General features: G+C 41.2%; 1 protein-coding gene across 1 annotated transcript in view; it reads right to left on the bottom strand.

The window, feature by feature from the left end:
* LOC141765420 (uncharacterized) overlaps positions 1 to 12,189 on the bottom strand; it is a 61,066-nt gene that overhangs the window by 11,164 nt on the left and 37,713 nt on the right. The window contains exons 49-72 of the mRNA XM_074631470.1: positions 11,109 to 11,211; positions 9,805 to 9,925; positions 9,529 to 9,644; positions 8,512 to 8,658; positions 7,762 to 7,861; positions 7,544 to 7,638; positions 7,246 to 7,437; positions 6,945 to 7,100; positions 6,624 to 6,753; positions 5,847 to 5,915; positions 5,414 to 5,611; positions 5,203 to 5,323; positions 5,007 to 5,095; positions 4,728 to 4,867; positions 4,178 to 4,390; positions 3,874 to 3,937; positions 3,679 to 3,768; positions 3,284 to 3,490; positions 2,857 to 2,932; positions 2,561 to 2,720; positions 2,348 to 2,443; positions 969 to 1,119; positions 765 to 850; positions 70 to 147 (exon numbers count right to left, since the gene is read on the bottom strand). Of these exons, the coding sequence (XP_074487571.1) occupies positions 70 to 147; positions 765 to 850; positions 969 to 1,119; positions 2,348 to 2,443; positions 2,561 to 2,720; positions 2,857 to 2,932; positions 3,284 to 3,490; positions 3,679 to 3,768; positions 3,874 to 3,937; positions 4,178 to 4,390; positions 4,728 to 4,867; positions 5,007 to 5,095; positions 5,203 to 5,323; positions 5,414 to 5,611; positions 5,847 to 5,915; positions 6,624 to 6,753; positions 6,945 to 7,100; positions 7,246 to 7,437; positions 7,544 to 7,638; positions 7,762 to 7,861; positions 8,512 to 8,658; positions 9,529 to 9,644; positions 9,805 to 9,925; positions 11,109 to 11,211 (2,998 nt within the window). The remainder of the gene's footprint in view (positions 1 to 69; positions 148 to 764; positions 851 to 968; positions 1,120 to 2,347; positions 2,444 to 2,560; positions 2,721 to 2,856; positions 2,933 to 3,283; positions 3,491 to 3,678; positions 3,769 to 3,873; positions 3,938 to 4,177; positions 4,391 to 4,727; positions 4,868 to 5,006; positions 5,096 to 5,202; positions 5,324 to 5,413; positions 5,612 to 5,846; positions 5,916 to 6,623; positions 6,754 to 6,944; positions 7,101 to 7,245; positions 7,438 to 7,543; positions 7,639 to 7,761; positions 7,862 to 8,511; positions 8,659 to 9,528; positions 9,645 to 9,804; positions 9,926 to 11,108; positions 11,212 to 12,189) is intronic.

The following is a 12,189-nucleotide window of genomic DNA, read 5'->3' as shown; positions in this document are numbered from 1 at the left end:
AAACAAGACTTAGACATACAGTAAACAGGTTATAAGTAAACATAAGATGGAGAGAAGGGTCTGTGTTACCTGAGTTGATCCATAGCCTCCGCCCACCTTCCGCTGTTGGTTGAACCATCTCACAATAGGTCTGGCGTCTTCATAGGCCTTTATTAACAGAAGGCAAGTAAATGGTTGAAATTGTCCGTGGTTAACTGTGCATTTGCATTTATAAAACAGCTTCAGTGAAAATAGAGTGAACTCCTGATTCTGGTACAGTTACATTTTAGATTGTAACCTGTAAGTTTCCAAAACCTACCATGTAGTTTCTAAATCAGTTTTTCTCTATTATGGCACCATCAAACAGCAGCTACTTGAAACTTGCCTGATAAAAGCAATCAATCACAAATAATCTGTTTTTGTCAAATGTGTGTTATTATTGTGTGATTATGCCTTGCAGAATGTTCAAATCAGTCCCTTGTTTTTATAACTATGTCATAACTAAGTCATTGCAAGTGAGGCAGAAAAAAATGCCTTCAAATACCTATCGAGATAATCATGAAGTGCTCTGTGAAGTGGCAGCAGTAATGTAAAAGGTCAATAATGTTTGCCAAATATGGTTATTTAAAAAGTGTAAAAGCTACTGTAAGCAACATTTCATTGCTTCATTGACTTTGTTTCCAAACCCTCTACCCTGTTAGTGAGGCAGCATGGATGAGGACTCAGTTGTATGTTTTCTGTAGCAGGACATCCTGGTGAAACACACACATGTGGCACATGCTCACCTTGGCCTTGACCAGAGCGAGGAGAGCGTAAGCTGTGGCCTCCAGTGTGTAAACACGCCCCTTAGGTGTTGGCCAGTGGGACAACGCTGAGGAAGACACACAAATATATTTTGTATTACTACTGTATGCTCTACCTGGAACAAGCTCAGTTTACTAACAATTCCCCAAGACATCATCTTGGAATATTTAATATTACAGAAATACCTGGGGAGGCAAACCTGTAGAGGATCTCGCGGTTCAGTTTGTTTTCATTGGCCAGGGCATATGACGTCATGGCAACAGCATACGGGTTGGTGAGGCTGGGCAGACGTCTTTCCAGATAGGCTACTGCTTTGTCGATACTGCCTGGCAGACTCTGGACAGAAGGAAAAGAAAGTTAAGAGAAATGGGAGAAGAGCCAGATAACAGTGATCCATCTATTTTTAATATCCCATTCTGTTCAGGAAACATTTGATCCTGGGACAATAGACCGGATCGTCCCCTCTCTTACCTTCTTCTGTGTCTTGTGAGCTAGACTGAGCCGCCATCAGTTACAGTTACTATTGGGGTGTGGATTTAATGCTTTCATACAAATACAAGACTAAGGGTTGGCATCAAATGTCGTTTTGAATTTGAATGTGTTAAATTCTTGGAAAGAATCATTTTAGCACAATTGACCATTCACTAAACCCTCTCCTTGAACAGCAATATCCCAATTTTAGTTTAGCAACTGTGACTAGACATGACAGGTCTGTCCACCTGCTGAAGCAGCATGGGATTGTGTTAAGAGGGCTGTCAAAGTTAACGCGATAACGCGTTCACGCAAATTTGTTTTAACGCCACTAATTTGTTTAATGCAACTTCTGATTTGTAGGTTGTAGCGGGCTCAGTTTGAAAGCTAGAGTGAAGATACTGGCATCATATAAAACTAGAAAACCTCAGGAATCCAACCATGTCACACTAGCTTATCGCGAAGGAGGCTAAATAACATATAATAATAATTTTGTCGAGGAAAAACTGTCATGGCCATTTTCAAAGGTGTCTTTTGACCTCTGACCTCAAGATATGTGAATAAAAATGGGTTCTCTGGGTACCCACGAGTCTCCCCTTTACAGACATGCCCACTTTATGATAACCACATGCAGTTTGGGTCAAGTCATAGTCAAGTCAGCACACTGACACACTGACAGCTGTTGTTGCCTGTTGGGCTGCAGTTTGCCATGTTGTGATTTGAGCATTTTTTTAATGCTAAATGCAGTACCTGTGAGGGTTTCTGGACAATATCTGTCATTGTTTTGTGTTGTTAAATGCTTTCCAATAATAAATATATACATACATTTGCATAAAGCAGCATATTTTCCCACTCCCATGTTGATAAGAGTATTAAATACTTGACAAATCTCCCTTTAAGGTGCATTTTGAACAGATAAAAAAATGTACGATGAATTTGTGATTAATCGCGATTAACTATTTGAATCGATTAACAGCCCTAGTTAAGAGTGATACTTTGCAATTTCGCCCATCACTAGTGAGTCAGTAAATGAAGAAACAAATGCAGTGAGGGGGGAAAAAAAGAAAACATTGTATGCAGATGAGTTACTCACATTAACAGTTGCAGTACATAGTGTACGTGACTCCTGCATGGCAATGAGGCAGAAGGCCGTCATGGAGGCATCTGAATCTCCGCCGCGCACATCACCCTACACATGCACACACAGAGATTATAGATTATAGTCAATGATATGTAATTGTTTTCATTTCGCTATTTTTGTAGCACTAAGATGAAGTATTGATGTTAATGAAATCAGTGCACGCACAATCATCTCTCCGTGGATCACCGGTCCAAGTTCTCTAAACAAGCCGTCAGGTTGCTGCGCGTTGAGAATCAGAAACTTAACAGCATCACAGATGTCTTTTCTTTGCACTGCCACCAGACTGTTGGCCATGGCAAACACCTTGGCAACATAGGCTGTCAGCCTTAGACAGGAGAGGAGAGGAGAAGTTTAGTTTCATTTATATGCACATGAAATACACAATATTGTCATCACAGTGAAGTTAAGTTAACGGAGGATGTGGAAACCATTATGAGTTCAAAGATGTTTGAATGACTCACCAGGTGCTACTTTGGCGTTTGGGAAACGCAGCATAAGACCCATCACTTTTTCGGTAGGCAAGCTCTTTCTGGTAGCCTGGACACAAACAAAAACACAAAACCAGTTTGAGGAGTCTTCTTACATTTTTTTCCTGTGATTATAGCATTTTTCAAATGATTCTGGTGGCATACGTTTTTGTTTGTATAAGACAATCCTGGTGAAAACTTCTAAAGTCTATGAGTCTATGTGTTGCATTCAGACCATTAATTGTCAGTGTCCCTAGCCTGGATCTGTGGGGAAGGGGTAGCATCGCATGCATTGCTGTCTACTACGCTGTTCTTTTTTTTATATACCACTTCTGCCACGTCAGGAACTTTAAAATCCTACACAGAGGGGCATCAATGACATTTCTGGTATGTGTGCTAATAAACACATCTGTGAGCCTACCGTACTTGATGTGTTGGAGGGCTTCGTTACGTTTCTGAAAGCCCACAGCTTCCCACTGGTTGGTTTTGTCCAAATATGTGGCTGCAATGACAGGCAGGGTCATGTGGATCATGTTCTGTTCTCCGCAGCCTGAGGGCTGGTAGATCAGAGTACCCATAGAGTTCCCACTAACGGCGTTCTCCACCAGTGAAGCAACTTGTTCTCTCCCTGCATGCACAAACACAAACAGAAAAAAACTAAACATTATTAACTAAATAAACATGCAAAGGTCCCCCACAACCAGTGAGGTGGTCATTCATTTCCCAATAAGACCAATAACAATTTACACCAATGCAGAGTTCATTGTAACTGGCACTATATCGCATAATGTGCCCAAATATATCATCACATCTCACCTGTCACAGAGATCTGTGTATTCGTAGGTGTGTTTGGAACCAAATCTTTCCTAGGAATTCCACTGTTGAGAGTTTCTTCTTGTTTACCATCTAAAGGGATAAACAGTGGGCACGTTGGGGGATCAATTAGCAAGTGATAAAAATGTAATATTAGCAAATTACTACATGATATAGCGGTTTAATGTGTAAACTCACCTACACCTTTTTTAGTGGGGTCTAGAGTTATAATCTGAGGAGATTTAACCAGCACACCTTCAGGCTGGAAAAGCAACAGTTAGGACAAAGGTTAGAAATCACCAACTATTTTTGAGTAATCGTTATCTGCTGGTGTGTAACGAAATACAATATGGCTTGCTTGTTAACTGTCTCTCTTATTTACAGTTTATGTTGAAAAGCTGATACAGTATACATTTGCATCAAAGTTACGCCTCAAAAGATGTCTGTTTCCCTATACTGACTTTAACACAGGAGACCGCTGTTCGTTTCCCATTTCTCTTACCACCACCCGCAGCATCTTCATGATTCCGTCATGGAGCGACGAATCTTTAACAGCTGCTTTGACCTCAATGCTGTATTGTCCGTCTTTCATGGGAATAATGATGAAGGGTACAGATCGTGTAGTTTGGGGCCCAATTTTGACCTCCTGACGATACTTCCCACGCTTAGAAGCTGCGCTGCACACATGCTCCTTCTCAATCAGATCCACACGCACCTTGAGAAAAGGACAAAGATGGAAAAAAGATATTGAAGTATGTGTAGTTGATCAAAGATGGTTCCCTAATTTGAAGACATTTTATGCTTTACATTGTTTCCTATAGGATCAATTTGATCTTGAAGGTACACTGTAAATATTGCAGTAAGGTTTCCCCCAGTTCTGGGGCCGACCGCCATGGAAAATGATTTCATTCATTCCCTTTTTTTGCCACACGTTGTAAGTCGGTCCAATATTTACTGTTGCTTTTGCTCTTTTGTTGCAAACTCTTTGAGAAAAATATCATGGCCTCATTGTCTCTGGCATAAAACACCAGAGCAGGGCAACCCAGACTTACGGTGACATCATCGGGGCTGTAGTTGTGGAGGATTGCCTTAACTTCTAGCTGCTCTCCACGTACAGCAGAGTACGGCAGCCTGAGATCAATGAAGAATTCCTTTCGGACAATCACTTCTAACGGAGCGCCAACACAGATTCCTTTAAGATGAGAGAGATTAAAAAAGAAGTGATGAAACAGAGAAAGGGAGAGAGAGAGAAAGGTGTAAAGGGATGATAGAGGTTTAAGGTTAGAGGCACAACTAAAACACATGACAGATTTTAGCCACTGAATCCTCACCGTGAGTTTTTGACAGACTAATGCCAGTGAACTGCCAGGTTGTGATCGAGTCTTGCAAAGGAACATTTTTCGTCAATGATGTGGTGTCACTGAAACAAAGAAAAGTGTCAACACTTTGAGAGGTACCTTTGAATCCTAGTGGTGTCGGTGTGAAGTTATCAGTGTATTTTTTCTGTGTATATTTCAGTTTACTCACCAGTTAGGTGTTTGTCGAGGGCAAGCAGGCAGATGGACATCTAACCACAGCCAACTTTCAGGGAACTTGGTGCGAGAAACAATTTCATTGCTGTCCATGTAACTGTTGTCATCCTCCTCACCTAAAGTGTCATTAAAAAGGTTATCATTTTGATTGTTTCGTAAGTATGACCATGAATAGTAACCACCCATCCCTTGTCCCCGTCTCTTACTGCGAGCCAGTAGGAGGCTATCCTCCTTCTTCTCAGATCGCTGGGTTTCCATCTCCTTGCAGCAGTGTACGAAGGCAGCGACACAGCTTGCGCCATCAAGGATGTACTCGGCGCGCCTCTCACAGCTGTATGAGAGGAGGGTAGGCCTCATGCCTTCCGAACAACAGTCACGCTGCAGTTGGTCGTTATATTGACTCACTGGAAAGAAAGAGGGTTGTAGAGGAGAGTTAGAGGTGAGACGATATGAAGTACAAGAATAAGGATAACAATAAGGATTTGAATAAGGAAAAACAAATAAACTAAAAAACTAAATGGGAAATGGAGGAAAAGACTAATACATTACATGGCAAAGATGAGTATTGTCAAAGTCCAAAGTCCTGAACTGAGTGACTGAATATGTGGTTATTGGGTAGTTTAGAGCTGTGGTTCTTACGTAAGCTGGTTGTGACATCCATTACAGTAGGGGCTCGTTTCCTCCTGCTGGGGGCCGGACATTTCAATTCTGGAAATGCAACACAGACAAGATCTTTAACATGTTGCACCCAGACTTGAGTTTTGCGTGGTTTAGTTGATGCGATACTCTTAAAATCAGACTGAGATGGTTTATCTGGTTGGACACATTGACAGCGTGTGGGTGTGAGAAAATATGATCTACAATTGCACACCTCATTTGTTGAAATGTTAAAACATTGTATAAATGCTTTATTAGAATAAAACATCTTTTAAAAGCCCTAACAAACAGGAGGGATCCTGATCAGCTCATGTAGCAGTGACCAGTGTTAATGTTAATATAGAAATGCCTCAAAGCGTCGGTTCAACCAAATTATCTCACTTACCCCAAGTGGTATAGTGTTGGTTTTATGTGCCCAAAGTGTAAGACATCTGTTTGAGATTCTGGCTCTCTGTTTGTGGTGCTCGCAGCACTGAAGAATTAAAAAAACTACACAGCAACGAGTGATTTCAGAAACAGTGTCTCTGAAACTATCTGCATGTCCAGATACCGACAAAGGGGAGCAAGAATAATGTAATCTGGTTGAAAAGACCCTTTAAGATGCAGTTCTTCTACTGTCCACTAGATCCTTACTAATATAAAAGCATTTGACTGTAGGTGATGAATAAAGGTCCATGTGCCCACTTCTCCTAGTTAGAGATATTTCATCGAGCCTAAAGAGAGGCATGTTCAGAGAAGGGGAGGGTAAAGTAGCGTCACCTAGTCTGTAGGGAGTACCAGAAGCCGTGCTGGACTCAAACAACAGCCCGGCATCGTAGAACACACCCATACCGTCCTTCCCTCCACCTGGTGTGCAGCCTGTGTCGTGCTTCTCGACAATGTCCCACACCTGAGCAGGTAGGAATGAGACACATTTACTCATGCAATGTATTTGCTGCAGGACAAACTTACACCGGATATTATTTGAATCCAAAAGCTAACAAAATTGACAGTTAACGTGTGAATTCGTTTTATACATAGCTTTTTGAATTTAAGCCATTTTAAATATCCTCAAAGATAATTATGAAATAAAGAAATTGCCTTTTTCTGGGTGAGGCGGTGCTTGTTGTTTAGGACGTAGACGCCTTTGTCAACTGCCACCAATCCCACTGTGGCCTCTGGATCTCCTGTGACCTTCAGACCAAACATCATTCGAGGCTCATAGGATGGAGCGGGTCTCGATGATTCCAGACTCAGCTAAATGTGAATCAGTGAATGAGACGTGCAGTTTTGAATTTGTTTCATACATAAAAATATATGAGAGAAGTATACAAATAACTTTATCAGGTTGTGCATGGGTGTCTTGTTTGCCTTTTCGTTACATCAGTGTTGTGGGACTCACCGAGCCCATGCAGGAGTCCTTGACATCCACCCAAACAGAGTCTGATACCAATTCATTGCCATTTGTATGGTAGTAGGCTATGATGCGGAACGATGGCAGCATTTCTTTGGTAATGGGAACTATCAGGGAAATCAGTACTTGACCTCTTGTCCTGTAACGGCCACTTTTCACCAGCTGACCTCTGCTCAGGATCTAGAGACACAGATTTATACATCAGCACTTATCACACATGAGTCATGGGACGCAACAAAAAGAGTTACATATGTGCACACAAGCACAGGTGTAAAACACCTCTCACCAGGTATGTGATGTCAGTGTCGTGATTTTCCTGCCTGTTGAGGTTGAGGTTGATTTTCAGGTTGTCTCCTAGGTCCAGCTCAGCTGCATCCACACCTGCAAATGTGACATGTTGTGATGAGTGCTGAACACAGAAAAGATTTAGCGCATGGTGCATACTTTGCCACTGCCACCACCTTTGTTTTTAATCATCTGATGTCATTTCAAGATGTAACTTACCTATGTGGATGTAGTTGTTGCTTTTAGTGGTATATGGGAGAGCAGACATGCTGGCTGATGCTTGCCTATCAGGTGATAAACGAGGATCATTGGTCTTTGCCTGCAATTAAAGACACACACAGGTAAACATATACACACAGTTTAATAAATAATACTTGAAAAGTCCCATGTCTATCCTATCTTAACTTATTGAGGCTTTGACTTCCATAGTTCTGCCTAGCAATATAAAATTGCTAAATAGAATGACCAAAAAACATAACACTGACAGGATGAAGTTCACCATTCACATACTGTACAGTAAATGTCTGAGCAGCAGAACCAAAACAAGGAGCTGGGTGATAGCTCTGCTGATTTCACCTCTTCAAGTGAATATCAAAAATCTTGATTAATGTAGGGGCTGAAGGGTGGTGCAATGGTTAGCACTGTCGCCTCACAGCAAGCAGGTTTGAATCCGGTTTCCTCCCACAGTCCAAACACAAGCAGGTTAGTTTAATTGTTGACTCTAAATTGGCCGTAGGTGTGAATGTGAGCATGAATGGTTGTCTGTCTCTCTGTGTCAGCCCTGTGATAGTCTGACGACCTGTCCAGGGTGTACCTCGCCTTCGCCCAATGTCAGCTGGGATCGGCTCCAGCCCCCCCCCGGGAACCCGAATAGGATAATAGGTTACAGATAATGGATGGATGATTAATGGAGGTTTAAGTGGCCATTTGGGCTATAATCAAAAAGGGTAAAAGATTTCAGAGACTTACGGTGATTGTCAGTCTTGGTTCCCCTGCCACTGTATTGAAGGTAAGCCTCGCCATGCCATTGGCTGCGGTGAAGCCCTGCACCTGTCCTGGATCGACCACCACTGTAACACCTTGTGCCGGAGTGCCGTCAGGATTCACAACTTCAACCTGCCATCAGAGACACAAACAGCTGAACAATCAGAAAACATCCAACTGTCTTATTAAAACACACCTTATTAAGGTCAAACTCATGTTATTAGATTTGTTTTTAGTGCTGTGCACTAAGTTTAAGACTCAGGTAGTTTATGGCGACCCAAACTGTTGATGGATGAATTTCTTTTTCTCTGGAATCTCACATGTCTGCCTTTATATCGTAATAAACATCATGTGACTTTTATATTTAGGACATACTGCCATTTGTGTTTTCAAAGAGTAACTATATTTCAGTTATGAAATGTTTTCAGTGAAGGATTTAGAAATATAGCCATTTGATTAGATTGATTTATTTTGAACATGTAACAAATAATAAGAATAACCAATAAAATAACAGTAAACATATACAGTAAATTCTAAATAAATTAAATAAATAAATATTGTATGTCCGAAAAGGCTGAAGTAAACACTTATATATGGTCCTACTCCTTTCTATAACTTAAATAATTAACTTAATGTTTATCACATATACACATAAATAATCATCTTAATATAAAAAAACAATAACAACAACATCAACAATGAGCTTCACAGTCCCGAGAGAGACAAGGCCCCTTCCTCATCCCTGTACCTCTCAAAAACATTTTATGCATCTTTTCTTGAATGGATTTATAATTTTTACTTTTCTTAATTTTTCTTCATCTATAACATTTCATATATTCACCCCACAAATTGTACTACGAACATAATGTTTGTTTTTAAATAAATTTCCTCTTATAATCCCCCTCTATGTCTGAGAACATTTTTTGTTTGTTGCCAGGAAGTACCAAGCCATAAGCCATACATATGCTGTCAGTTTATGTAAATGTAAACAAGTGTAGTTACCGCAACATCGAAGGACATTCCTGGTTTGAAATATTTTGGGGTTTTCTTGAAGTGGATGGTGTAAGGTGATGTGACAATCTGGATACTTCTCAACTCTGCCTCCACCATTTCACTACCTGTGAGTTGATGCAGAAACACAAACACATTCACACACAAACTTATTACAAGAGTCTGTTTTTTAATCTGTTCACAATCCAGAAAAAAGTATCCTGATATCTTTATTTTCTTTTTTCAAATATACTGAATAGGCCCAAACACACAGTCTTTCTTTCTTACCGCTCTCCGTCAGCACACTGACAGCTACAAATATGGAACTCCCCACCAGGTCGTTGATGTTTGGGAATATCCGTGTGATGTGCTCTCTCTTCAGTGTGACCTCTCCACTACCTCTCTGGACCTAATGAGAAATAATATAATAATGCATCTTGAAATACAGTATAGTGGTACAGTGATACAGTTAGTGGTTCAGGTACTTTACTACTGTCCTCTGAGAACCACAATAGACCCGTTTTTGTCTATTTTAGGGGGCTACAGGGGGTCTTTAGGGGGAGATAGCAGGTCAACAGTAGATGTCACATAGAAATGGTGTACATCATCTGAAAGCTGGGAACCTGAAGATTAATCTGTGATGCAGCTCAGCACTGTGTGTTAAGTTGTTCTAGTCATAAACCAGATATCAACATGAATTAATTAATTAAAATAAAATTGTGGAAGTTTATAAGGGCTTAGAACATTATGATGGCCATTCCCATTAAGTTTGTCCATACCATTTGTTACACAGATTTGGTGCTAAATTTAACAATTTTTTACCACTCGAGAATTGATGAAAATTATAAATAATCCCTCCAAAATACAACATTAAGACACCAAGACCTTGAGGAACACCATAGAAAAAGCCATGCTGTAATTTGGTAACAATAACTTTTGACATTTTGAGATTTTTTCAAGAATTGCACTTTTGTGGTTGTAAAGTTTCATGAGGCTGTGATTATCCTAGAGGTCACCACAGGTCATTTTATACAGTTACATCAAGTTTCAAAAAATGGTCTCACTACAATGAGATGGCTACTATGGGGACTAACATCATCACACATGAATACAGTTGGGCTCATTGGATCCACAAGAGTCTCAGCTTTACAGTGATACCTAATTTATGTAATTCCAGGACTGTTTAGGGACCCCAGTATGCAGAAATATTCAAGCACATCATTTTAGAATAGGCAAAAATAAGTGTTTGGTTTTTGCCCCAAACTGCATGTGATTATCATAAAGTGGGCATGTCTGTAAAGGGGAGACTCGTGGGTACCCATAGAACCCATTTACATTCACATATCTCGAGGTCAGAGGTCAAGGGACCCCTTTGAAAAACGCTATGCCAAAATTTAGCCAAACTTTGGAGCATTACTGAGCCTCCTACCCCAACATGCTAGCGTGACATGGTTGGTACCAATGGATTCCTTAGGTTTTCTAGTTTCATATATCTGTACCTTCTAGCTCTAAAACTGAACCTGCCACAGCCTCTGAAAGATAACTTTTACAAAACATATAAAAATACATCAAAAGTGTAAGAATATGTTCACCTGTACTCTCTGAAGAGAACCTGGAAAGCTCCTCTTTTGACCGTCTTGCATAACCCCAAACACCACGTAGGCCGTCCCATCCACCTCTTCACCAAACAGATACCTAAATCCACAAGAGGGAGACATGTTTAAGCCACAATGAAGCAAAACAGGACAATTAAAAACAAACAAACAACAAACGGCTAACAAACTAAAATAGCAAGAGCCTCAACACAACTTCTGAACAACTCTCTTTATTTTCTCCTCCAATCAATCTACCTATAAAACCTGGTCTTTAAACAACAGAACCGAGAGTTACGTATGTAACTACGGTTCTATGAGTTCTGGATGACTGCCAGAGGCAGTGTTTAACACTGGATGTTATCCATCTCGCGCACGCGCAGGTCGAGTATTTAATATCAACGAAGTCACATGTGACCTGGGATGACGTAGTTTATATAAGCCCACGTCATCATCAGAGATGTCCCTCCAGAATCTTCTCGCCAAGATTCCGAGTGACAGCCAACTCTGGCAGTCATCCAGAACTCATAGAACCGTAGTTACATACGTAACTCTCGTTCTATTTCGTTCTTCCTGACTGCCAGAGGCAGTGTTTAACACTGGATGACGACTACCAACGTAGTCACGAGGAAAACCCACCTCACCGGGAACGGCCTGTGGATTCCTGAAAAACCACCGATGCTACTGCATGGGGAGCAGCAACATTGACCCTGTAAAAACGGGCAAAGGTGCATGGAGTAGCCCAGCTGGCCGCAGCGCAGATATCACTTAGGGGGATCCCCCGTAGCGCTGCCCAGGAAGTGGAGACACTCCTGGTGGAGTGGCCTCTGATATTAAGAGGTAAAGGCAGTCCTTTTGACCTGTATGCTTCCTCAATGGCCTGAACAATCCACCTGGAAAGCCTCTGCTTGGACAGGGTGTGCCCTTTCCTATGGCCCCCATAGCAGACAAACAGACTATCAGAGCGGCGAAAGCTCGCAGTCACCTGTATATAATGCCTTAAGGCCCTCACTGGGCAGAGCAGTTCTGCTGACTTAGCATCTTCCCCCTGTAGGCATGAAGGGTCATAAGCTGCCAGCTC

This window comes from Sebastes fasciatus, chromosome 3 (genome assembly GCF_043250625.1).
Source record: "Sebastes fasciatus isolate fSebFas1 chromosome 3, fSebFas1.pri, whole genome shotgun sequence".
NCBI classification, from domain to species: Eukaryota; Metazoa; Chordata; class Actinopteri; order Perciformes; family Sebastidae; genus Sebastes; species Sebastes fasciatus.
This window is presented reverse-complemented; position numbering and strand designations above follow the sequence as displayed.